Source organism: Pan troglodytes, chromosome X (assembly GCF_028858775.2).
Source record: "Pan troglodytes isolate AG18354 chromosome X, NHGRI_mPanTro3-v2.0_pri, whole genome shotgun sequence".
NCBI classification, from domain to species: Eukaryota; Metazoa; Chordata; class Mammalia; order Primates; family Hominidae; genus Pan; species Pan troglodytes.
The window spans coordinates 2152185-2179301 of record NC_072421.2 but is presented as its reverse complement, the minus strand read 5'-3'; the positions used below and the strand labels follow the sequence as shown (position 1 = coordinate 2179301).

Here is a 27117-nt window from a genome sequence, read left to right as displayed (position 1 = left end):
CCTCACCTTTCTCACTGTTGAAATGGCATCACTAATAAGTCACAGAGCTGTGCAAGGCAGCCTGAAAGGAGAACCTCATATTTCATAGACACCTATAGTTGCTACATCCATCACTGGTGCCAAAGTTCTGTTCAGGGTGAAGCTTCTAACAGACACCCCTCAAGGTGAACACTGGAGTCCCACTTTACAGCATGAAGAGGACCAAAACTTTGCTTACAGTCAATATCAAAGCTGAGCTCACACCCCCATCAGCGTGGTCCTCAGTAAAGCCTGGGAAATAATCTACAAAGTAGAAGCAGTCCAAGCCTGTCCACAGAAGCCTCCAGTCACTTATCATGTGAACACCAAGAACAAGAAGCCACTGGAGGTACATCTCTTTATTATTATGTCTTGTGTGCTTTGACGTTAGTTCCAGGTCACAAGAAAAAGTTATTTCCTGGCTAAAATGGCATCATAAATGGCTCCTGTTTTCTTAAACTGGAAGTCTCTGAAGCCAGCAGAAGAGAGGAGCATGTGGTACTGGGTGGGGGTCCTCTCCTGCCCTTCCGTCTGCACGAGCATGTTCAGAGAGTAGAGCTGCGTGAGGAGAGGACCTCGCCTGTCTTCATCCAGGAGGCTTTCAATTACCAGAATGCCACCACCTAGAAAGGGAGGGGCACAGTCCACAACACACACAAACACACAGACAGACTGTGCCAAAGTCCCAGTGAACCATAAGGACAGCCAGACCTCAGAGGACATTCAGGGCACTGTCCCCATCACACACTCAGAGGCTGTGCCCACGTCCTCATGGATCATCAGGATGGGTGAACCTCACAGGACGCTGGGACACTGTCCCCATCACACACATAGAGGCTGTGCCCATGTCCTCATGAACCATCAGGATGGATGGACCTCACAGGAGAACTGGGACACCGTCCCCATCACACACACACAGAGGCTGTGCCCACATCCTCATGGGCCATCAGGATGGATGGACCTCATAGGACACTGGGACGCTATCCCCATTACACACAGAGGCTGCGCCCATGTCCTCATGAACCATCAGGATGGGTGGACCTCACAGGACACTGGGACACTGTCCCCATCATACACACAGAGGTTGTGCCCATGTCCTCATGGACCATCAGGATGCATGGACCTCAAAGGACACTGGGACACTGTCCCCATCACACACACACAGGCTGTGTGCACATCATCATGAAGCATCAGGATGGGTGGACCTCACAGGACACTGTCCCTATCACACACACAGAGGCCGTGCCCAAGTCCTCATGAACCATAAAGATGGGTGGACCTCACAGGAGAGCTGGAGCACTGTCCTTATCACACACAGAGAGGCTGTGCCCACATCCTCATGGGCCATCAGGATGGATGGACCTCACAGGACACTGGGACGCTATCCCCATTACACACAGAGGCTGTGCCCACGTCCTCATGAACCATCAGGATGGGTGGACCTCACAGGACACTGGGACACTGTCCCCATCACACACAAAGAGGTTGTGCCCACATCCTCATGGACCATCAGGATTGATGGACCTCACAGGAGAGCTGGGACACTGTCCCTATCACACACAGAGGCTGTGCCCACGTCGTCATGAACCATCAGGATGGGTGGACCTCACAGGACACTGGGACACTGTCCCCATCACACACACAGAGGCTGTGTCCACATCCTCATGGATCATCAGGATGGGTGGACCTCACAGGAGAGCTGGGACATGGTCCCTATCTCACACCCAGAGGCTGTGCCCACATCCTCATGAACCATCAGGAGGGATGGACCTCACAGGACACTGGGACACTGTCCCCATCACACACACAGAGGCTGTGTCCACATCCTCATGGATCATCAGGATGGGAGGACCTCACAGGAGAGCTGGGACATGGTCCCTATCTCACACCACAGAGGCTGTGCCCACATCCTCATGTGCCATCAGGATGGATGGACCTCACAGGAGAGCTGGGACACAGTCCCTATCTCACACACAGAGGCTGTGCCCACATCCTCATGTGCTATCAGGATGGATGGACCTCACAGGACACTGGGACACTGTCCCCATCATACACAGAGGCTGTGCCCACGTCCTCATGAAGCATCAGGATGGGTGGACCTCACAGGAGAGCTGGGACATGGTCCCTATCTCACACACAGAGGCTGTGCCCACGTCCTCATGGACCATCAGGATGGATGGACCTCACAGGACACTGGGACACTGTCCCCATTACACACAGAGGCTGTGCCCACATCCTCATGTGCCATCAGGATGGATGGACCTCACAGGAGAGCTGGGACACTGTACCCATCACACACAGAGGCTGTGCCCACGTCGTCATGAACCATCAGGATGGGTGGACCTCACAGGACACTGGGACACTGTCCCCATCTCACACATAGAGGCCATGCCCAAGTCCTCATGAACCGTCAAGATGGGTGGACCTCACAGGAGAGCTGGAACACTGTCCTCCTTATCACACACAGAGAGGCTGTGCCCATGTCCTCATGGACCATCAGGATGGGTGGACCTCACAGGAGAACTGGGACACTGTCCCCATCTCACACAGAGAGGCTGTGTCCATGTACTCATGGACCACCAGGATGGGTGGACCTCACAGGACACTGAGACACTGTCCCCATCACACACACAGAGGCTGTGCCCACATCCTCATGAACCATCAGGATGGGTGGACCTCACAGGAGAACTGGGACACTGTCCCCAACACACACACAGAGGCTGTGCTCACGTCCTCATGAACCATCAGGATGGATGGACCTCACAGGAGAGCTGGGACACTGTCCCCATCACACACAGAGCGACCGTGTCCACGTCCTCATGGATCATCAGGATAGGTGGACCTCACAGGACACTGGGACACTGTCCCCTCACACACACAGAGGCTGTGCCCACATCCTCATGGATCATCAGGATGGGTGGACCTCACAGGACACTGGGACACTGTCCCCTCACACACACAGAGGCTGTGCCCACGTCCTCATGGACCATCAGGATGGGTGGACCTCACAGGAGAGCTGGGACACTGTCCCTATCTCATACACAGAGGCTGTGCCCATGTCCTCATGAAGCATCAGGATGGGTGGACCTCACAGGAGAGCTGTGACATGGTCCCTATCTCACACACAGAGGCTGTGCCCACATCCTCATGGACCATCAGGATGGATGGACCTCACAGGACACTGGGACACTGTCCCCATTACACACAGAGGCTGTGCCCGCATCCTCATGTGCCATCAGGATGGATGGACCTCACAGGAGAGCTGGGACACTGTCCCCATCACACACAGAGGCTGTGCCCACGTCCTCATGAACCATCAGGATGGGTGGACCTCACAGGACACTGGGACACTGTCTCCATCACACACACAGAGGCTGTGTCCACATCCTCATGGATCATCAGGATGGGTGGACCTCACAGGAGAACTGGGACACTGTCCCCATCACACACACACACAGAGGCTGTGCCCACATCCTCATGGACCATCAGGATGGGTGGACCTCACAGGACGCTGGGACACTGTCCCCATCACACACAGAGGCTGTGCCCACGTCGTCATGAACCATCAGGATGGGTGGACCTCACAGGACACTGGGACACTGTCCCCATCACACACACAGAGGCTGTGTCCACATCCTCATGGATCATCAGGATGGGTGGACCTCACAGGAGAGCTGGGACACAGTCCCTATCTCACACACAGAGGCTGTGCCCACATCCTCATGTGCTATCAGGATGGATGGACCTCACAGGACACTGGGACACTGTCCCCATCATACACAGAGGCTGTGCCCATGTCCTCATGTGCCATCAGGATGGATGGACCTCCCAGGACACTGGGACACTGTCCCCATCATACACAGAGGCTGTGCCCACGTCCTCATGAAGCATCAGGATGGGTGGACCTCAGAAGTCAGTGGGGCACTGTCCTCATCACACACACAAATACTAGCCTCATTCTGAAAGAATTTCACCAAAGTGAGGCCACTGAAGTTTCAGAGGACCTTTCACTTTTTCCATCTTTATGTGGTTTTATCAATAGAATAGAAATTAGGACCCTATTTATTGCAGGTCGTTATCTAAAAGGAAAGCCATATTGGGCAGGATGTCTACCCTTACCTGTGGGATGATTTCAGTGCCTGCCTTCTAAATGTGACTCGTAAAATTCTGCCCCGTGTCACAAGCGCACGCTGAAATGCAAAACCCACAACTTACCTGGCTTGCAAGTGTGGTAGATCCTCTCCAGCAGGTGTGAGCACTTTCCGTCTGCCCAGTCATGGAGGACCCTGGCCAGGATGTACAGATCAGCTTCCGGAAGAGGGTCTTTAAAGAAATCCCCTGGAACACAGGGCAGGCACCCCGAGGTCAGCCTGCTATCCAATCCCATTTGACTAAACCTATTCTGGGCACAAAAGGTCACCTGGATGGGTCATGCCTTTCCCAGGTCTTCCAGGCTAGTCACCTGCAGACCTAGCCTCAGAAAACAAAAAGGCTTAGGAGAAAGATAAGAAAATACTGAGGTCGGGCGCGGTGGCTCACGCCTGTAATCCTAGCACTTTGGGAGGTGGAGGTGGGCAGATCACGAGGTCAGGAGATCAAGACCATCCTGGCTAACACGGTGAAACCCTGTCTCTACTAAAAATACAAAAATATTAGCCGGGCGTGATGGCAGGTGCCTGTAGTCCCAGCTACTTGGGAGGCTGAGGCAGGAGAATGGCTTGAACCCGGGAGGCGGAGCTTGCAGTGAGCCCAGATCGCGCCACTGCACTCCAGCCTGGGCAACAGAGCGAGACTCCATCTCAAAAAAAAAAAAAAAAATACCGAACGATAAGTGTGGCCTCTTTCTCTCCTTCTCCTTTAAAAAAAATCATAATATGGTTTCTTTCTTTTTGTTTTTGTTTGTTTGTTTGTTTATTTGTTTGAGATGGACTTTTGCTCTTGTTGCCCAGGCTGGAGTGCAAGGGCCTGATCTCGGCTCACCGCAACCTCCACCTCCTGGTTGCAAGCGATTTTCCTGCCTAAGCCTCCTGAGTAGCTGGGATTACAGGCACACGCCACCACGCCCGGCTAATTTTTGTATTTTTAGTAGAGACGGGATTGCTCCATGTTGCTGAGGCTGGTCTCGAACTCCCAACCTGAGGTGATCCGCCTGCCTCGGCCTCCCAAAGTGCTGGGATTACAGGCATGAGCCGCTGTGCCCGGCCCATGTTCTTTCTTTCTTTCTGATGTCCCCTGCAAAAGCACTGCTGCTGATATCACCCAAAGCCGTGGATTCCAGGAGTCCCTGGGAATTCGGTCAGCAGCTCCTAACTGATGAGTTGAACTGAACCTACAGTCAAGACCTGTTCTCCAGATTTAAAGTAAATACGCAAGACTGACCCTTTATGTGTGTGCGATGTGAAACACTCAAGTCTTGTCATAGTTTTCCTGCAAAATGATAAGGTGCCAATCTTGGGCAAGATCTTGGTGAGCTCTGTGCAGTGAAGAGTTAACTCAGGCCAGGCGCGGTGGCTCACTCCTGTAATCCCAGCACTTTGGGGGGCCGAGGCAGGTGGATCACAAAGTCGGGAGTTCAAGACCAGCCTGGCCAAGATGGTGAAACCCCATCCCTACTAAAAATACAAAAATTGGCCGGGCATGGTGGTGGGCGCCTGTAATCTCAGCTACTCGGGCGGATGAGGCAGAGAATTGCTTGAACCCAGGAGGCGGAGGTTGCAGTGAGCCAAGATCACGCCACTGCACTCCAGCCTGGGCAACAGAGTGAGACTCTATCTCAAAAAAAAAAAAAAAAAAAAAAAGGCTGGGCTCAGTGGCTCACACCTGTAATCCCAGCACTTTGGGAACCAAGGTGGGGGGCAGACCACAAGGTCAGGAGATCGAGACCATCCTGGCTAACACGGTGAAACCCCATCTCTACTAAAAATACAAAAAAAAAAAAAATTAGCTGGGTGTGGTGGCGGGTGCCTGTAGTCCCAGCTACTCGGGAGGCTGAGGCAGGAGAATGGCATGAACCCGGGAGGTGGAGCTTGCAGTGAGCCGAGATTGCACCACTGCACTCCAGCCTTGGTGACAGAGCGAGACTCTGTCTCAAAAAAAAAAAAAAAAAGCATTAACTCAGGCCAGGCGCGGTGGCTCACTCCTGTAATCCCCAGCACTTTGGGAGGCCGAGGCAGGTGGATCACGAGGTCAGGAATTCAAGACCAGCCTGGCCGAGATAGTGAAACCCTGTCTCTACTAAAAATACAAAAAATTAGCCAGGCATGGTGATAGGCACCTGTAAAATCTCAGCTACTTAGGAGGCTGAGGCAAAAAATTGCTTGAACCTGGGAGGCAGAGGTTGCAGTGAGCTTGGATCACGCCACTGCACTCTAGCCTGGGTGACAGAGTGAGACTCCGTCTCAAAAAAAAAAAAAAAAGGGAGGTTAACTCAGCAGGCCTGTGTTGTCCAAACCCTCCACATTCTAAAGAGAGGATTGGCACTTAATTGGCAACTGTAATCTCTAAGAACGTCCTACCTCACAAGGGTATCTTTGTTCAGCTGGGTCTCTGGGCCACCCAGGATAGTCTGTACTAACAGTGGGATTTAGTATAGGATCACCTGGGGAAGTCTGGAAGAGGTGAAGATTGGAGTCAGCCATGCAGGGTGTCTGCCATGTCTGTGTAACCAGTCTCCAAGAAAATCCTTGGATGTCAGGGATTGCGGAGGCTCTCCAGGCTGGCAGTGAGTGGTGTGTGTTGTCAAACCTTGTTGTTGGCGGAATTAATTGCTGTCCACAGCTCCACTGGGAGAAGACAACAAGAAGCTCACGTGTGGTTTGTCCCAAACTCTATCCCATGCTCCTTTCTCCTTTGCTGATATGCATCTGTATTCTTTCATTGTTGTAAATATAACTATGTGTATGATGGCTCTTCTGAGCTCCGTGTGTCCTTCTGGTGAATTATTGAACCTGAAGATAGTCGTGGAGACCCTGGCCACACCCTTCACTGCAGAAATGATATGACTGGCTGGGTGCGGTGGCTCACGCCTGTAATCCCAGCACTTTGGGAGGCCGAGGCGGGCAGATCTCCTGAGGTCACGAGTTCGAGACCAGCCTGGTCAACATGGTGAAACCCCATCTCTACTAAAAATACAAAAAAAGGCCAGGGGCGGTGGCTCATGCCTGTCATCCCAGCACTTTGGGAGGCTGAGGCAGGCGGATCACCTGAGGTCAAGAGTTCAAGACCAGCCTGGCCAACATGGTGAAACCCCATCTCTACTAAAAATACAAAAAGGCTGGGTGTGGTGGCTCACACCTCTAATCCCGGCACTTTGGGAGGCCAAGGCGGGCGGATCACACGGTCAGGAGACTGAGACCAGCCTGGCTAACACAGTGAAACTCCGCCTCTACTAAAAATATAAAAGATTAGCCAGGTGTGGTGGTGGGTGCCTGTAGTCCCAGCTACTTGGGAGGCTGAGGCAGGAGAATGGTGTGAACCCGGGAGGCGGAGCTTGAAGGGAGCCGAGATCTGTCACCACACTCCAGCCTGGGCAACAGAGTGAGACTCCATCTCAAAAAAAAAAAAAAATTAGCTGGATGTGGTGGTGCATGCCTGTAATCCCAGCTACTCGGGAGGCTGAGGCAGGAGAATTGCTTGAACCCAGGAGGTGGAGGTTGCAGTGAGCTGAGATTGCACCACTGCACTCCAGCCTGGGCGACAAAGCAAGACTCTGTATCAAAAATAATAATAATAATAATTGTAAGAAAACTGTATATCTACACCCAGCTTTCCATCCATCATGAATAACAGACAGTGTGCAGATGAGGGTGTTTCTGGGGGTGAGAAGAAAACCACATCACGTCTTCTTCATTTCCCAGAAACATCCAGTCCCCCTGGGGAAGCCGTGAGACACATCTCTGCTTCCCCACAGACACAAACACACCTTCCTGGAAGTCAATGTGTTCTTCCTCCTGGAATGAGAAGTGCTGCTTTGCCGTCCACACCACTTCTGGGATGTCAAAAACGGTGATCTTACATCCAGGGTACAGAGACATGCATTCCTTAGCCAGAGCTCCAGCCCCACCTGGAAGGGGACACAGCCTGTTTGACCCTCAGAGATGAACCTGAGAGACATCGCTCACCCTCCACACACCATGGACTCCACACACCACACTCCATGAAGGGTCCAACCCAGGAACTTGGGTCCTTCCGCCATGTCTGGGCTTTTTTCTTTTTCTTTTTATTATGCTTTAAGTTCTAGGGTACATGTGCACAATGTGCAGGTTTGTTACATATGTATCCATGTGCCATGGTGGTTTGCTGCACCCATCGACTCGTCATTTACATTAGGTATTTGTCCTAATGCTCTCCCTCCCCCAGCCTCCCAGCCCCCCAGGCCCTAAGAGACCCCGGTGTGTGATGTCCCCCTCCCTGTGTCCATGTGTTCTCATTGTTCAGTTCCCAACTATGAGTGAGAACACGCGGTGTTTGGTTTTCTGTCCTTGCGATAGTTTGCTGAGAATGATGGTTTCCAGCTTTATCCATGTCCCTGCAAAGGACATGAACGCATCCTTTTATTTATTAATTAATTTATTTTTGAGACGGAGTCTGGCTCTGTCGCCCAGGCTGGAGTGCAGTGGCGCGATCTCTGCTCACTGCAAGCTCTGCCTCCCGGGTTCATGCCATTCTCCTGCCTCAGCCTCCCGAGTAGCTGGGACTACAGATGCCCGCCACCATGCCCGGCTAATTTTTTTTTTTTTTTTTAGTAGAGATGGGGTTTCTCCGTCTTAGCCAGGATGGTCTCGATCTCCTGACCTCATGATCCGCCCGCCTCGGCCTCCCAAAGTGCCGGGATTACAGGCGTGAGCCATTGTGCCTGGCCTCTCTCCCCTTTCTTTTTTTTTTTTGTTTTTTTTGTTTTTTTGAGATGGAGTCTGGCTCTGTCACCCAGGCTGGAGTGCAGTGGCACGATTTCCGCTCACTGCAAGCTCTGCCTCCCGGGTTCACACCATTCTCCTGCCTCAGCCTCCCCAGTAGCTGAGACTACAGGCGCCCACCACCACGCCCAGCTAATTTTTTTTTTGTATTTTTAGTAGAGACAGGGTTTCTCCATGTTAGCCAGGATGGTCTCGATCTCCTGACCTCGTGATCCGCCCCTCTCGGCCTCCCAAAGTGCTGGGATGACAGGCGTGAGCCACCGCGCCCGGCCGAACTCATCCTTTTTTATCCACCATGTCTGATCTTGATGGCGACGTGATTATCTACAGGCCCCTGAGTTCAGGTGGTCTTTCCGGCTGGGCTGACCCAAGCTCCAAGCTTCCATATGGCCACGCACTTAACTGTGTGTTCTTGAAGCCGGCACACCTGTCCAGCCAAGGGCGGCCAACAGCTAAGAGAAGGACGTAATAACAAGCCCCATTCAGAGGCCCCGGTGAGTTGTGCACACAAAATCCATCGTGGGCCACAGAGACTTCCAGCCCCATGCTCCTTGTCCATTATTTCTGTAGAAAGTCAGTGTTTTTATTTATTTTGAGATGGAGTCTCACTCCGATACCAGGCTGGAGTGCAGTGGCGCGATCTCAGCTCACTGCAACCTTCACTTCCCGGGTACAAGCGATTCTCCTGCCTCAGCCTCCTGAGTACCTGGGATGACAGGCACCTACCGTCATGCCTGGCTAAGTTTTTGTATTTTTAGTAGAGACCGGGTTTCACCATGTTGGTCAGACTGGTCTCGAACTCCTGACCTTGGGATCTGCCCGCCTCGGCCTCCCAAAGTGCTGGGATTACAGGCATGAGCCACCGCGCCCAGCCTTTTTTTTTTTTTTTTTTTTGTATTTTTAGTAGAGATGGGGTTTCACCATGTTGACCAGGCTGGTCTCGAACTTCTGACCTTGGGATCTGCCCGCCTCGGCCTCCCAAAGTGCTGGGATTACAGGCATGAGCCACCGTGCCCAGCCTTTTTTTGTATTTTTAGTAGAGACGGGGTTTCACCATGTTGACCAGGCTGATCTCGAACTCCTGACCTCAGGAGATCCACCCGCCTCGGCCTCCCAAAGTGCTGGGATTACAGGAGTGAGCCACCGCGCCCGCTCTGCTTGTTCATTATTTTCTTCCCAAGCTGCTCCCCAGGCAGGGGGATCCTGAACTCTATCTATCCCTGCTCACAGTGACTAAAAGTAATAAACTTGGAGAAGCTCCTCACTCTGCAAAGGGCCTTCTACCAGCCAGGAGCTGTTCTGAGTGATCCACTGAGTCACAGGAGGGAGATAGGGTGGGTGGATCTCGGCCCAGAGTGTGACAGCCCTGTGGGGTAGAGGAGGTGCTTAAGGGGTGAGCTCGGGGTTGGGGATTTGTATTCGAAAAGCAAGCTCAGCCTGGGTGCGGTGGCTCATGCCTGTAATCCCACCACTCACTCTGGGAGGCCGAGGCAGGAGGACTGCATGAAACTGGAGTCTGACACCAGCCAGGGCAACATAGGGAGACTCGTTCTCTACAAAAAAGTTTCAAAATGAGCTCGGCGCGGTGGCTCATGCCTGCCATCCCGGCACTTTGGGAGGCGGAGGCGGGTGGATCACGAGGTCAGGAGATCGAGACCATCCTGGCTAACACGGAGAAACCCCGTCTCTACTAAAAAAAAACAAAAAATTAGCTGGGCGTGGTGGCGGGCGCCTGTAGTCCCAGCTACTCAGGAGGCTGAGGCAGGAGAATGGCATGAACCCAGGAGGCAGAGCTTGCAGTGAGCGGAGATTGCACCACTGTACTCCAGCCTGGGTGACAGAGCGAGACTCCGTCTCAAACAAAAAAAATAAATAAATAAAAGTAAATAAATAAATAAATAAATAAATAAATAAAACAAGCTCAGCTCAGCCTGGGTGTGGTGGCTTACGCCTGTAATCCCAGCACTTTTGGAGGCTGAGGCAGCAGGATTGCATGAGCCTAGGAGTCTGAGACCAGCCAGGGCAACGTAGAGAGACTCAGGCTCTACAGAAAAGTTTTAAAACGAGCTAGGTGTGGCGGCAGTCATCTGTAGTCCCAGCTACTTGGGAAGCTGAGGTGGGAGGACCACTTGAGCCTGAGAGTCTGAGGCTGCAGTGAGCTATCATCACACCGTTGCACTCAAGCCTGGGTGACAAACAGGACCCTCTCTCAAAAACTAAAAACAAAACCGAGGCGGGTGGATCATGAGGTCAGGAGTTCGAGACCAGCCTGGCCAACATGGCAAAACCCCGTCTCTATTAAGAAATACAAAAATTAGCCTGACAGAGTGGTGCGCACCCGTAATCCCACCTACTCGGGAGGCTGGGGCAGGAGAATCGCTTGAACCCGGGAGGCGGAGGTTGCCGTGAGCCAAGATCGTGCCACTGCACTCCAGTCTGGGCGAGAGAGCGACACTTCATCTCAAAAAAAAAAAAATTAGCCTGGTGTGGTGGCAGTTGCCTGTAATCCCAGCTACTCGGGAGGCTGAGGCAGGAGAATCGCTTGAATCTGGGAGGCAGACGTTGCAGTGAGCCGAGATCATGCCACTGCACTCCAGCCTGGGCAATAGAGCAAGATTCCATCTTTAAAAAAGAAAAGAAAAAGAAACGTGTGCTCGCAGAGGAGATGTTTGCTGACTCTAGGAAGTGCCCAGTGCTGGGAGGAATGATTCGTGTAAGACCAGTAAGGCCGCACATGTCAAAGCATCAGAATGCAGAAAATAAAAGACATGAATAACACATTCCCCATACAGAATAGGAGACACAGCTCCGAGGTTTTTGGGGTGGGGGTTACTTACCAAGCATCGGAATGCAGAAAATAAAAGATATACTGGGCCGGGCATGGTGGCTCACGCCTGTCATCCCAGCACTTTGGGAGGCCGAGGTGGGCAGATCACAAGGTCAAGAGATCGAGACCAGCCTGGCCAAGATGGTGAAACTCCGTCTCTACTAAAAATACAAAAAATTAGCCGGGTGTGGCAGCTTACACCTGTAGTCCCAGCTACTCTGGAGGTTGAGGCAGGAGAATTGCTTGAACCCGGGAGGTGGTGGTTGCAGTGAGCTGAGATCGTGCCACTGCACTCCAGCCTGGGTGACAGAGCGAGACTCCATCTCAAAAAAAAAAAAAAAAAAAAAAAGACATTGCTAACACACTCTCCATAGAGAACAGGAGACACAGCTCTGAGGTTTTTGGGGCGGGGGGTACTTACGAAGCATCAGAATTGAGAAAATAAAAGGCATTTATAACACATTCCCCATACAGAACAGAAGCCACACATCAGAGGTATTAGGGGTGAGGGGTACTTACCACCGAGGTCACACATAAGTGGGAACACTGAGAGGTCAAAGGCGGTCAGCACGCTTCTCCCGTTGACGCTCCAGACCTCCTGCAGAGCTTGCATGAACTGTAGCCGCTCGCCGTCGGACCTGGCGTGCAAAACCACGCTTGTGAAGATGGTGAGGATCCGGGGAAGCGCCCAGAGCAAGGGTGTACATAACCCCCGCTGAGAACGGAGCTATACCCCACAGGTGCACCTGGGAGGCTTGCATTTGTGAAACGGAACAGGAAGTCATTCGGGATGGGGGAACCATAGGTCAGCCAGCAAGGTGTACCCAGCTCCGGGAAACCTGGAGTTGATTCAGAACGGACGATTGTTCTCTGGATGGGAAGGGATTTCTATCTGAAGAGGAGTTTAGATGTTTTCTAAGAGGAAAGTCAATAATATGCTCCCCCATCCACAGAGCTCAGCTCCAGAGGACAAATCCAGGAAGGGGGTTGGAGGTCCACACATCCTGGGGAAGAGGCTAGAGAAAAGGCAGGAACTAGGAAGGGAGGCAGGTGAGATGGAGCCAAGAAGGATAGGTGGACACAGAGGCGGACAGGGCTCCGGTGTTGGAAGCATTTCCTGCTCCTCCTCCCCACAGCTCCCTCTCTCCTCCTGTCCTCTCTGCAGAGCCGGCTGTAGGGGTTTGCCTCAGAGTAGCGAGGGCTGAAAAATTGCCTCTTAGGTACCAGGGTCACTATTCAGGTGACGGGCACACTAAAAGCCTAGGCTGCAAGGTGCAACATGTAAGCATGGAAGACACGGGTACCTGTGCCCACTAACCAGATACATATATTCACATATACATACACATTATATATATATATATATAAAGAAAGGAAGGAAGGAAGAAAGAAAGAAAGGAAGGAAGGAAGGAAGGAAGAAAGAAATAAGGGAGGGAGGGAGGGAGGGAGGGAAGGAAGGAAGGAAAGAAGGAAGGAAGGAAGGGATGGGTGACGTAGGGAGGAATGGAGAGACGGTGGGTCAGAGGGATGGAAGGAAGGACCAATGGACAGAGGGACGGAAGGAAGGGAGGGAGGGAAGGAGAGAGGGTGGGAGGGAGGGAAGGAAGGAAGGAAGGTAGAGAAAAGAGAGCAAGCAAGAAAGATAAAAAGAAAGAGAGGAAGGAAGGAAGGCAGGAGAAAGAAGGAAAGAGAGAAAGAAAGAGAGAAAAGGGGGAAAGGAAAGCAGACCGAGGAGAAGAGAGGAGGAGAAAAGGAGGGGAAATACGGGGCATGAAAACAGAGAAGACGAGAGAAAGGAGAAGACGGGAGAGGAGAAGGAGAGAGGCAGGTGAAGGGAGGGGAAGGGAGACGTGGAAATGAAAAGAGAGGAGAGAAGGGAAGAGAAAGAAAGGAGGAAACAGAGGAGAAAGGCAGAAGAAAAGAGGAGAAAGGATGAAAGGGGATGGGAGGGAAAAGGAGAGGAGAGGAAAGGAGAGAGGGAAGAAGAGAGAGGAGACAAGAGAGGGAAGATGGGAGAGAGGAGGGGGAAGATGGAGAGGAAAAGAGAGGAGAGAAGAGAAGAGAAGGAAAAGGAGAGAAAGAGAGGAGGATGGAAGAGGAAAAGAGAGGGAACAGGACAGAAGGAGAAGAGAGGGGAGGGGAGGGGAGGAGAGCTTGGGGGGCAGGCGAACCACTCAGGCATCCCCTCGTCCTTCATACCCTTCCCTACTCCATGCCTCAGCCAGATGGAACACTGGACGGGCCCATCAATTCACCTCCATCTGGGAATTCTAGGCAAGAGCTTCGGGCAAAGGCCAAAGCTGTGTCCACATCACGAAGCAAAGTGAAGAGCTGAGGTCTCACCTGGCCTCACCTTCACCTCTGACCAAATCAAAAACTGGGCCTCTATTTTCTTTTTTTTTTTTTTTTTTTGAGATGGAGTTTCACTCTTGTTGCCCAGGCTGGAGTGCAATGGTGCGATCTCAGATCACCGCAACCTCCGCCTCCCGGGTTCAAGCAGTTCTCCTGCCTCAGCCTCCCGAGTAGCTGGGATTACAGGCGTCCGCCGCCACGCCCGGCTAATTTTTGTATTTTTAGTAGAGACAGGGTTTCACCCTGTTGGCCAGGCTGGTCTTGAACTCCTGACCTCAGGTGATCCACCTGCCTCGGCCTCCCAAATTTCTGGGATGATAGATGTGAGCCACCGCGCCCGGGGCGTGCCTCCATTTTCTACATAAACACTGAGTTTGTGAGTAGTCCTTTGGAAGGAAGGGTCAGGTTGCACCTCCTCAGGAATCTGATCAATTTAAACATCAGACGAGCAACATCTGCGGTAGTAGTGGGGGCAGGGGATGTTATTTTAAATTAAATGGCAACTTCCTCCTGGGTTGTGCCATTTGAGTAAATGGATTGGGTTTCCTAAGTCCTTTAAAAATAAACAGAATCTTATCTGAGTTGTTGGTTTCAAAGTGATGGGTGTTACCTGTAGATGGCCGTAAAAAGCTCTTCAGCAGGAACGCCAAACGTCTCCAGGTACTGGTTCCTTCCTTCTCTAAGAAAAGAGAGAGAAGGCTGATTTTCATTTCATTTCATTTCATTTCAGCTCTGTCACCCAGGCTGGAGTGCAGTGGCATGATCTCGGCTCACTGCAACCTCCGCCTCCTGGGTTCAAGCAATTCTCCTGCCTCAGCCTCCCGAGTAGCTGGGATTACAGGCGCCTGCCACCACCATGCCTGGCTAATTTTTGTACTTTTAGTAGAGACAGGGTTTCGCTATGTTGTTCAGGCTGGTCTCGAACTTGTGACCTCAGGTGATCCACCTGCCTCAGCCTCCCAAAGTGCTGGGATTACAGGCGTGAGCCACCACACCCGGCCTTATTTTATTTTATGAGATGGAGTCTCGCTGTGTCGCCCAGGCTGGAGTGCAATGGCACGATCTTGGCTCACTGTAATCTCCGCCTCCCAGGTTCAAGCGATTTTCCTACCTCAGCCTCCCGAGTAGCTGGGATTACAGGCACCTGCCACCGTGCCTGGCTAATTTTTGTACTTTTTAGTACAGATGGGGTTTCACCATGTTGGTCAGGCTGGTCTTGAACTCGTGACCTCAGGTGATCCCCCTGCCTTGGCCTCCCAAAGTGCTGGGATTACAGGCGTGAGCCACTGCGCCTGGCCAGCTGTTGCTTAATTGTTTAAACCTGAGGACTTAATTGTTACACCTGACCTTTTTCTTCCTTGCCCAAATTCTTATCTAAGGGGCCTGGGGAGTTATGCTCTGTAACTATAACGTCTCGTGAGATGGGTTTTATTTAACCCTATATTACGTGGCTCACTTTCCAACCTGACTCTGGCATAACAACACATCACAGATAAAGAAGAAAATCAAAGGCTGGGCGTGGTGCCTCACACCTGTAATCCTAACACTCTGGGAGGCCAAGACGGGGGCAGATAGCCTGAGCTCAGGAGTTGGAGACCAGCCTCAAAGACAGGGTGAAACCCCGTCTCTACTAAAAGACAAACAATCAGCCAGGTGTGGTGGATGCCTATACTCCCAGCTACTGGGGAGGCTGAGGCAGGTGAATCACTTAAACCCAGGAGGCGGAGGTTGCAGTGAGTCGAGATCATACCACTGCACTCCAGCCTGGGCAACAAAACAAAACTCTGTTTCAAAAAAAAAAGGAAATAAAAATATTTTAGCCCCAAACATGTTCTCTTTGCCATAGCTTGAAATACTCCTGTAAAGCTACCTGTTGTGGAGAAAATCTACGTTCTGGAGAGAATCTTTTCCTTCCTTTTTTCTGATCCAGGAGAGAACCAAGTCAGATAGGAAACAGTAACAGTCTATTCTTTCTGAAGCCTGCTACCTGGAGATTTCATCTACATAATAAGAATTTGGTCTCCACAACCCCCTATGTTAACCCAGACACCCCTATTTTTTTTATTTTTTTTTTTTTTGAGACAGTCTCGCTCTGTCGCCCAGGCTGGAGTGCAGTGGTGTGATCTTGGCTCACTGCAAGCTCCACCTCCTGGGTTCACACCATTTTCCTGCCTCAGCCTCTCCGAGTAGCTGGGACTACAGGCACCTGCCACCATGTAGGCAGGCAGATCACGAGGTCAGGAGATGGAGACCAGCCTGGCTAACACGGTGAAACCCCGTCTCTACCAAAAACACAAAAAATTAGTCGGGCGCGGTGGCGGGTTCCTGTAGTCCCAGCTACTTGGGAGGCTGAGGCAGGAGAATGGCGTGAACCTGGGAGGCATAGCTTGCAATGAGCCGAGATGGCGCCACTGCACTCCAGCCTGGGTGACAGAGTAAGACTCCATCTCAAAAGAAAAGAAAAGAAAAGAAAAGAAAAGAAAAGAAAAGAAAAGAAAAGAAAAGAAAAGAAAAGAAAAAACAAAGAAAAAGAAACCTTCCCTTTCACCTCCTCCAGTGCCGCTTCACCAGCCCCTGGGGGTAGTCCTGAGACTTGGTCACCGCCTGGATGCAGCCCCCACCTCCCAGCATCTGCCTGGGTGCAGCCCCCACCTCCCAGCATGCGCCTGGAGGCAGCCACCTCTTCCCAGCATCTGCCTGGGTGCAGCCCCCACCTCCCAGCATCTGCCTGGGGGCAGCCCCCTCTTCCCAGCATCTGCCTGGGTGCAGCCCCCACCTCCCAGCATCTGCCTGGGGGCAGCCCCCACCTCACGGCGTCTGCCAGGTGGCCCCAGCACCGGTAGCTGGTCCTGCCCATGTACTTCAGCATGCTGCATTGTGACGTCGGGCTGACCGTGGTCAGGTAGTCGCTGGACAGCTCCGTGTTTCGATAGGAAGCTGAAACACACACAAAAAAACAGGGAAAAAGCAGTGAGATTCCGAGTTCCTGCCGGCGGACGCTCCCCAGCTCGGCAACATCGTGATTTCAACATGATTACAAGCCCATCTCTTTTTTAGAGATGGGGTCTTCCTCTTGCCTTGTACAGCTGGAGCCTTCTGTGGAAGGCGCAAAGGTGACCTGGGGCGGCTAGCACCCCCGTCGGGTTCGGTTTGTACAAATCCCCATCGGGAGTTTGGGTGCAGCAAGTACACAGGCAGATGAGCCACGAGAGGAAACGTACGTTACATTCCACAGAATGTCTAAAATAACTTATTGAGGCCGGGCGTGGTGGCTCACACCTGTAATCTCAGCGCTTAGGGAGGCCGAGGCGGGTGGATCACCTGAGGTCAGGAGCTCTAGACCAGCCTGGCCAACGTGACGAAATCCTGTCTCTACTAAAAATACGTGGCCCAGGCTGGTCTCGAACTCCTGGACTCAAGGAATCCCCCAGCCTGGGTCTCACACTCTGGCAGCTTTGACGTCCCCAGGGCAGAGGTCGGTAGCTGCCACAAAAACCACACGACCCCCAAACCTGCAAATACAGATGGAGTCTCGCTCTGTTGCCCAGGCTGGAGTGCAGTGGCACGATCTCGGCTCACTGCAACCTCTGCCTCCCGGGTTCACGCCATTCTCCTGCCTCAGCCTCCTGAGTAGCTGGGACGACAGGTGCACGCCACCACACCCGGCTAATTTTTTGTATTTTTTTTAGTTGAGACGGGGTTTCACTGTGTGAGCCACGATGGAGACTGTTTCACTTTTTACAGAACACGTGGGCTGCAGAGGGTGTCTATGTAAAATGCCTCCTTCAAAACGCCCGTGTCCTTACCTTTTCCTCCTCTCGTCTCCACTTTCAGCAGCTTCAGGGACACACAGATGTCCAGCAGCAGCTCTGTCCCATGGGCGCTGGCCCCCACACCTGCAGCCACTGCCGCCACGTCCAGGGGCCCTGGGGCCTCGGCGAGAAGGTCAAACACGCCCAGCTCGCAGGCGGCGAAGAGAACCTTGGAGCAGGAGCGGAAATAAAAGGTCAGTGCTCAGCCTCCTGGGAACCACAGTCTTAGAAACACCCCATACCATGGCAGGCTGGGGAGGAAGGCATTCTTTTATTTACATTCTTATTCATTTATTTATTTATTTTTGGGACAGAGTCAAATGAGATTGCACCACTATGGAAAACAGTCGTATTTATTTATTTATTTATTTTTATTAATTAATTAATTTATTTATTTATTTTGAGTTGAAGTCTCACTGTATCGCCCAGGCTGGAGGGCAGTGGCGCGGTCTTGGCTCACCGCAACCTCTGCCTCCCGGCTTCACGCCATTCTCCTGCCTCAGCCTCCCGAGTGGCTGGGATTACAGGCCTGTTCCACCACGCCTGGCTAATTTTTGTGTTTTTAGTAAAGATGGGGTTTCACCATGTTGGCCAGGCTGGTCTCGAACTTCTGACCTCGTGATCTGCCAGCCTCGGCCTCCCAAAGTGCTGGGACGACAGGCGTGAGCCGTTGCGCCTGGCCCCACCCTGTTTTCCATAGCGGTGCAACCTCATTGAAAAATGCCTCCTGGCTGGGTGCATTAACTCACACCTATAATCCCTGCGCTTTGGGAGGTGGGTGGATCACCTGAGGTCAGGAGTTTGAGACCAGCCTGGCCAACATGGTGAAACCCCATCTCTACTAAAAATACAAAAATTAGCCGGGTGTGGTGGCTCATGCCTGTAATCCCAGCTACTTGGGAGGCTGAGGCAGGAGAATCGCTTGAACCTGCTAAGCAGAGGTTGCAGTGACCCGAGATCGCACCACTGCACTCCAAGCCTGGGTGACAGAGTAAGACTCTGTCTCAAAAAGAGAGACAGAGGACCGGGCATGGTGGCTCACGCCTGTAATCCCAGCACTTTGGGAGGCCGAGGAGGGTAGATCACTTGAGGTCAGGAGTTTGAGACCAGCCTGGCCAACATGGTGAAACTCCGTCTCTACTAAAAATACAAAAATTAGCCAGGCATGGTGGTGCGCACCTGTAGTCCCAGCTACTCGGGAGGCTGAGGCAGGAGAATGGTGTAAACCCGGGAGGCAGAGGTTGCAGTGAGCCAAGATCGCACCACTGCACTCCAGCCTGGGCTGGATAGAGTGAGACTCCGTCTCAAAAAAAATAAATAGGCCGGGTGCGGTGGCTCACGCCTGTCATCCCAGCACTTTGGGAGGCCCAGGCAGGTGAAGCAACTGAGGTTGTGAGTTCGTGACCAGCCTGACCAACGTGGAGAAACCCCGTCTCTACTAAAAATACAAAATTAGCCGGGTGTGGTGGTGCATGCCTGTAATCCCAGCTACTCGGGAGGCTGAGGCAGGAGAATCACTTGCACCCGGGAGGCAGAGGTTGTGGTGAGCCGAGATTGTGCCATTGCACTCCAGCCTGGGCAACAAGAGCGAAACTCTGTCTCAATAGATAAATAAATAAATACATATAAAAATAAAATAAAGCAGTAATCAGGTAATGCCTTCAAATAATACACAAACTATAAAAAATGAATAAATCAGCCAGGCGTGGTAGCTCACGCCTGTAATCCCAACATTCTGGGAGGCCGAGGTGGACGGATCACCTGAGGTCAGGAGTTCAAGGCTAACCTGGCCAACATGGTGAAACCCCATCTCTACTAAAAAGTATAAAAATTAGCTGGGCATGGTGGTGTGAGCCTGTAGTCCCAGCTACTGGGGAGGGTGAGGCAGGAGAATTGCTTGAATCCTGGAGGTGGAGATTGCAGTGAGCCAAGATTGCACCACTGCACTCCAGCCTGGGCAACAGAGCGAGACTCCATCTCAAAAAAAAATAAAACAAGAATAAATCATCCATGCATTTCTTTTCTTGCACACAGCGTTTTGGATGGGTGCCAAGGCTCAGGCAACCTTAGTGATAGGAAGTCATAAACAAACCACAGGGAAAGATGGTTTCTTCAGACCACGTGTCTTCCAGGATACTCACAGTTAGCTTTATTTCAACAGCATGGGGAAAGAAACACAGATTACACCTACCACTATCTTTTTGTTTGTTCTTTTTTTTGAGATGGAGTCTCGCTCTGTCACCCAGGCTGGAGTGCAGCGGTGCAATCTCGGCTCACTGCAACCTACGCCTCCCGCGTTCGAGTGATTCTCTTGCCCCAGCCTCCCGAGTAGCTGTGATTACAGGCACGTGCCACCACACCCAGCTAAATTTTTGTATTTTTTTGGTATCTTTATTTATTTGTTTATTATTATTATCATTATTTTTTTGAGACAGAGTCTCGCTCTGTCGCCAGGCTGGAGTGCAGTGGCACGATCGTGCCTCACGGCAACCTCCACCTCCCAGGTTCAAGCCATTCTCCTGCCTCAGCCTCCTGACTAGCTGGGACTACAGGTGCCCGCCACCATGCCCGGCTAATTTTTTGTATTTTTAGTAGAGGCGGGGTTTCACCGTGGTCCCGATCTCCTGACCTCGTGATCTGCCTGCCTCGGTCTCCCAAAGTGTATTAGTTGTTTTTCTTATGAAGGTTGTATTAAGATATATTGTATTCAAGTGGTATTAGCTTTTTTTATTAAACTGTTATCAATTCCTGTTTGGTTAAGGTTGCATTGACTGTTTGTTTCAGTAAGTCTGCATAAAGTTTATTATTCTAAGCTTGTATTAGCTCCTTTTCTATTAAAGCTATATTAGGCCAGGTGCAGTGGCTCACGCCTGTCATCCCAGCACTTTGGGAGGCCGAGGCAGGCAGATTACTTGAGGTCAAGAGTTTGACACCAGCCTGGCCAACATAGTGAAACCCCGTCTCTACTAAAAATACAAAAAGTAGGCATGGTGGTGCACGCCTGTAATCCCACCTGTTCGGGAGGCTGAGGCAGGAGAATCGCCTGAACCCAGGAGGCGGAGGTTGCAGTGAGCTGAGATCACGCCACTGCCCTCCAGCCTGGGCGACAGAGTGAGACTTGGTCTCAAAAAAAAAAAAAAAAAAAAAAGCTATATTAATTCTTGTTCTTTAATGTTGTATTGACCTTTTTCTTATCTATTTATTTATTTATTTATTTATTTATTTATTTATTTTGAGACGGAGTCTGGCTCTCTCACCCAGGCTGGAGTGCAGTGGTGCGATCTCGGCTCACTGCAAGCTCCGCCTCCCAGGTTCAAGGGATTCTCCTGCCTCAGTCTCCCGAGTAGCTGAAACTACAGGCGCCCACCACCACGCCCGGCTAATTTTTAAAATATTTTTAGTAGAGACGGGGTTTCACCGTGTTAGCCAGGATGGTCTCAATCTCCTGACCTCCTGATCCACCTTCCTCGGCCTCCCAAAGTGCTGAGATTACAGGCGTGAGCCACCACACCCGGCCCGTATTAACCTTTTTAAATTAGCGTTGTGTTCTGTTTTATTCATTAAAGTTGTATTCATTCCTTTTGGGGTTGTCTCAATTAATTGTTCTTTTAAGGGCATATATTAAATGTTACCTTCTTATGGCTGAGTTCACCCTTGGTGTATGAAAGGTGCATTCACTGTTTCTGTTAAGGGTGCGCTAACTTTGATCTTTTTTTTTTTTTCTGCTCCCAAAGACTTTTTATTATTATTATACTTTAAGTTCTGGGGCACATGTGCAGAACGTGCAGGTTTGTTACATAGGTATACACGTGCCATGGTGGTTTGCTGCACCCATCGACCCATCATCTACATTAGGTATTTGTTCTAATGCTCTCCCTCCCCAGCCCCCACTTTTTTTTTTTTTTTTTTTTTTTTTTGAGACAGCGTCCCGCTCTGCCCCCCAGGCTGGAGTGCAGTGGCATGATCTCGGCTCACTGCAACCTCCACCTCCCGGGTTCACGCCATTCTCCTGCCTCAGCCTCCCGAGTAGCTGGGACTACAGGTGCCCGCCACCACGCCCAGGTAATTTTTGTATTTTTAATAGAGATGGGGTTTCACCATATTGGCCAGGCTGGTCTCGAACTCCTGACCTTGTGATCCGCCCACCTCGGCCTCCCAAAGTGCTGGGATTACAGGCGTGAGCCACTGTGCCTGGCCAAGGGTATACTAAATGTTATCTTCTTAAGGGGATATTCACTCTTGGTCTGTGAAAGCTGCATTAGCTAATTGTTTCTGTTAAGGGTGTACTAAGTTTGATCCTCTTAAGGTGGTATTAACTCTGCATTAACTCTGGTTCTGTGAAACTTCTGACAACTCCCATGACATGGTATCATGTGCCTTAAAGTGACTGATCTTCCAAGATTTAGAACCCACCAAACCACCTCCCTGAACACCGCTGTGAACCAGCGACAGTCTTTGAATGAGCAGTCAGTAGCCCCAGCAGGAGGCCTGCGGTCAAAGGAGGCAAAGGTAGCAAGTTACTGTTGTCTGGGACAGTAACAGAAATCCCAGCTCTACTAAAAAATAGAAAAATTAGCCAGACATGGTGGCTCATGCCTATAATCCTAGCACTTTGGGAGGCCGAGGCAGGCAGATCGCCCGAGGTCAGGAGTTCGAGACCAGCCTGGCCAACATGATGAAACCCCGTCTCTACCAAAAATACAAAAAATTAGCCGGATGTCAGTGGCTCATGCCTGTCATCCTAGCACTTTGGGAGGCCGAGGCAGGCAGATCACCCGAGGTCAGGAGTTCGAGACCAGCCTGGCCAACATGATGAAACCCCGTCTCTACCAAAAATACAAAAAATTAGCTGGATGTCAGTGGCTCACGCCTGTCATCCCAGCACTTTGGGAGGCCGAGGCAGGCAGATCGCCCGAGGTCAGGAGTTCGAGACCAGCCTGGCCAACATGATGAAACCCTGTCTCTGCCAAAAATACAAAAAATTAGCCAGAGGCGGTAGCTCACACCTGTAATCCTAGCACTTTGGAAGGCCGAGGCAGGCAAATCGCCTGAGGTCAGGAGTTCGACACCAGCCTGGCCAACATGATGAAACCCCATCTCTACCAAAAATACAAAAACTTAGCCGGGCGTGGTGGTGGACGCCTGAAATCCCAGCTACTCAGGAGGCTAAGGCAGGAGAATTGCTTGAACCTGGGAGGGAGAGGTTGCAGTTAGCTGAGATCATGCCACTGCACTCCAGCCTGGGCAACAACAGTGAAACTCCATATCAGAAAAATAAATAAAAATAAAAATAAAAATTAGCCGGGCTTGGTGGCAGGCACCTGTAATCCCAGGTACTCAGGAGGCTGAGGCAGGAGAATCGCTTGAACCCCGTAGGCAGAGGCCGCTCTGTGTACCGGTGGCTGGGGAATAGGTATTTTTAACTCTTGGGGGCCTAGGGGTAAAATTCACGGGCTCTACAAACCAGGAAGGAGAAGAGACTTCACTCTAATTTTCACTACCTGTTCCTAAGATGTGGTATTCCCTTCAACCATGAGCGTACTGGCAAACCACAGCCATGATAGAAGACAGTGTGGGGGCCAGGCATGGTGGCTCACAGCTGTCATCACAGCACTTTAGAGGCCGAGGCGGATCACCTGAGGTTGGGAGTTCGAGCCCAGCCTGACCAACATGGAGAAACCCCGTCTCTACTAAAAATACAAAATTATCTGGGCGTGTTGGAACGCGCCTGTAGTCCCAGCTACTCGGGAGGCTGAGGCAGGAGAATCGCTTGAACCCGGGAGGCAGAGGTTGCAGTGAGCCGAGATCGCGCCACTGCGCTCCAGCCTGGGCGACAAGAGGGAAACTCTGTCTGAAAAGAAAAAAGGAAAAAAAGAAACAAAAAAAACCGGTGGCTTGCTGACGGAGAGAAACCACAGATATTTTCAAGTCACATGAGAGCTGTTGCAGACATCTCAAAATACCGTCAGCACACGACCCCCTTTCATGATGATGCTGGTTTTTGGTTTTTGTTCTGAGACAGAGTCTCACTGCGACACCCAGGCTGGAGTGCAGTGGCATCATCTCGGCTCACTGCAACCTCTACCTCCTCCGGGTTCAAGCAATTCTCCTGCCTCAGCCTCCCGAGTAAATGGGATGACAGGTGCCCACCATCATGCCTGGCTAATTTTTATACTTCTAGTAGAGACGGGGTTTCACCATGTTGGCCAGGCTGGTCTTGAACTCCTGACCTCAAGTGATCCGCCCACCTTGGCCCCCCAAAAGTGCTGGGATGACAGGCATGAGCCACCACGCCCTGCCGCTTATTTTTTAAAGAGACTCAGTATTGCTCTGTCATCCAGGCTGGAGTGCAGTGGTGCAATCATAGCTCACTGCAGCCTTCATCTCCTAGTCTTAAGCGATCCTCCCGCCTCAGCCTCCCGAGTAGCTGGGACTACAGGTGTGCACCGCCCCACCTGGCTAATTTTTAAAATATTTTTGGCCAAGCACAGTGGCTCACGCCTGTCATCCCACCACTTTGGGAGGCCGAGGCGGGCGGATCATGAGGTCAGGAGATCGAGACCATCCTGGCTAACACGGTGAAACCCCGTCTCTACTAAAAATACAAAAAATTAGCCGGGCGTGGTGGCGGGCGCCTGTAGTCCCAGCTACTCAGGAGGCTGAGGCAGGAGAATGGCGTGAACCTGGGAGGTGAAGCTTGCAGTGAGCCGAGATCGTGCCATTGCACTCCAGCCTGGGCGACAGAGCGAGACTGTGTCTCAAAAAGAAAAAAGAATTTGTACAAATGGGGGCTCTCACTATGTTGCCCAGACTGGTCTCGAATTCCTGGGCTAAAGCGATTCCCTCGTTTCGGACCCCCAAACCGTTGGGATGACAGGTGTCACCTCTGAGCCCGGCCATCATTAACCCTTTTCAAGCATAATTCAGGGGCACTTAGTACATTCGTGATGTTGTATAACCAGCACTTCCGCCAGGTTCCAGAACATTTGCATCACCCCAAAAAGGGACACTGTCTCCGTTAAACACTCCCTCCGCAGTCCTGCCCAGCCTCTGCAAACCACCAGTCCACTTTCCACCTCGAAGGATTTGCCTACTCTGGACATCTCATATAAATGAAGTCATACCATATGGGGCCTTTCACGTCAGCCTTCCTTCACTGAGCACGATGTCATTCTGTGAGAAGAAGAAATGAGGCCTTGGGAGGCCGAGGCAGGTGAATCACTTGAGGTCAGGAGTTCAAGACCAGCCTGGCCAACATGGTGAAACCCCATCTCTACTAAAAATACAAAAATTAGCCGGGCATGGTGGTGGGTGCCTGTAATCCCAGATACTCGGGAGGCTGAAGCAGGAGAATAGCCTGAACCCTGGAGGTGGAGGTTGCAGTGAGCCAAGACCGTGCCACTGCACTCCAGCCTGGGTTACAGAGTGAGACTCCATCTCAAAAAAATAAAAAAAAGGAATGAGGTGTTGCTCCTCTACGGGCGAACCCTCAAAACTCACCTCTATGATAAACGCACAGTGTAATTATTTACTGGGTTAATAAACAACCACATATACTACTCCATCACGAAATGTTTTAAAAATTTCAACACTTGCAGTTCAATAAACATTGTCTTGTTTCTAATCCTATGTATTTCATTTTAAGCTTTGTTTCTTTTTTGTTGTTGTTGTTGTTGTTTGTTTGTTTGTTTTTGACACAGAGTCTTGCTGTGTCGCCCAGGCTGGAGTGCAGTGGTGCGATCTCGGCTCACTGCAACCTCCGCCTCCCAGGTTCAAGCAATTCTCCTGCCTCAGCCTCCGGAGTAGCTGGGACTACAGGCACATGTCACCACGCCCGGCTAATTTTTTTTTTGCTTTTTTTGTTTGTTTGTTTGTTTTTGAGATGGAGTTTTGCTCTTGTTGCCCAGGCTGGAGTGCAATGGCGCGATCTCGGCTCACTGCAACCTCCACCTCCCAGGTTCAAGCGATTCTCCTGCCTCAGCCTCCCAAGTAGCTGGGATTATAGGCATGTACCACCAAGCCTGGCTAATTTTGTATTTTTAGTAGAGATGGGGTTTCTCTGTGTGGGTCAGGCTGGTCTCGAACTCCCGACTTCAGGTGATCCACCCGCCTCAGCCTCCCAAAGTGCTGGGATCACAGGTGTGAGCCACCACGCCTGGCCCAATGTACTTACATACATTGATTGATGTCTCATGTCTCTGTAAAATGTATCAAACCAAGCCGTCCCCAGACCACCCTGGACACATGTCCTCAGGAACTCCTGAGGCTACATCGTGGGTGTACGTCTTTCACGGTGGAAAATAAACCTCCGAAAATGATGGAGACTCGTCATTTTTCTTGACTGACACTCACAACAATGGAACGTGAGTGTGATGAATGGAAGTCTATTCCCCATTGTCCCACAGAGCGTATCCTACCTGGGACACCATGAAGCCATTGGCGTAGTCATTAAGGAGGCGATAGGCGTGGTCCTCTGAGGATCCCATCTCGTCTCCAATCCAGCCGTGGCTTCCGGAGCCTCTGGAGCGCTTGCTTCAAGGAGCACAGAGCCTGGCAAGGTGGGGAAGAGCCACCTGCTCACGGCTGCTGCCTGACTCTCCCTGCTGCCTGCCCAGTACTCAAACAAAGACGGATCACTCTAGAAATTTTCATTAACCGTATTAGGGGATCACAAAGCGTGTGGGAATTCCCTGGCTTTCTGGGCGCCCCTCCGCAGCCCTAAAATAGTCTGCATCAGGCCCCCCCTGAGCCCTTGACTCATCAGCTGTAGAACTGATCCCAAACCAATATGCTCACCCATCATTAGCACTCATTAATCGTCTTATGGATTGAACAGGTTCTGCATTCATTTCTGGGGGTCGTGCGAATTTCTGCAAACTGGGTGGCTCAAAAAACCAGTTCTCTCACACTTCTGGAGGCTGGAAGTTCAACATCAAGATGCCAGCAGGCCAGACTGGGCAACATAGTGAGACCCTTTTTTTTTTTTTTAGATGGAGTCTCGCTCTGTCATCAGGCTGGAGTGCGGTGGCACCATCTCAGCTCACTGCAACCTCTGCCTCCTGGGTTCAAGCGATTCTCCTGCCTCAGCCTCTCGAGTGGCTGGGACTATAGGCGCACACCACCACACCTGGCTAATTTTTGTATTTGTAGTAGAGACAGGGTTTCACCATGTTGGCCAGGCTGGTTTCCAACT

At 51.4% G+C, this 27117-nt stretch overlaps 1 protein-coding gene across 3 annotated transcripts; it reads right to left on the bottom strand.

Moving 5' to 3' along the window:
- Positions 1-359: 359 nt before the first annotated feature.
- ASMT (acetylserotonin O-methyltransferase) lies at positions 360-27102 on the bottom strand. 3 transcript variants are annotated; one of them, XM_054676362.2, is made up of 10 exons: positions 26342-27102; positions 17919-18093; positions 16920-17049; positions 14723-14791; positions 12280-12398; positions 8463-8545; position 8139; positions 7940-8080; positions 4234-4356; positions 360-641 (listed from the first exon to the last, which is right to left on the bottom strand). In XM_054676362.2, the coding sequence occupies exons 1-10, from the start codon at positions 26408-26410 to the stop codon at positions 430-432; spliced, it is 1122 nt and encodes a 373-aa protein (XP_054532337.1). In that variant the 5' UTR covers positions 26411-27102; the 3' UTR covers positions 360-429. The 3 variants fall into 3 exon arrangements, with proteins under 3 accessions (XP_054532337.1, XP_054532335.1, XP_054532336.1); XM_054676360.2 differs by lacking the exons at position 8139; positions 8463-8545; XM_054676361.2 differs by lacking the exons at positions 7940-8080; position 8139; positions 8463-8545.
- Between the last annotated feature and the right edge of the window lie 15 nt (positions 27103-27117).

Bases quoted from the DNA above. Each gene is read 5' to 3' on its own strand.
- ASMT (XM_054676362.2), bottom strand. From the start codon at position 26,410: ATGGGATCCTCAGAGGACCACGCCTATCGCCTCCTTAATGACTACGCC. The intron at 14,792-16,919 runs GTGGGGGCTGCC...CTCTTTTCTTAG, and splicing joins CACCTGGCAGACGCCGTGAG to AGAAGGAAGGAACCAGTACC. The intron at 12,399-14,722 runs GTAACACCCATC...TTTGCACGCCAG, and splicing joins CTTTTTACGGCCATCTACAG to GTCCGACGGCGAGCGGCTAC.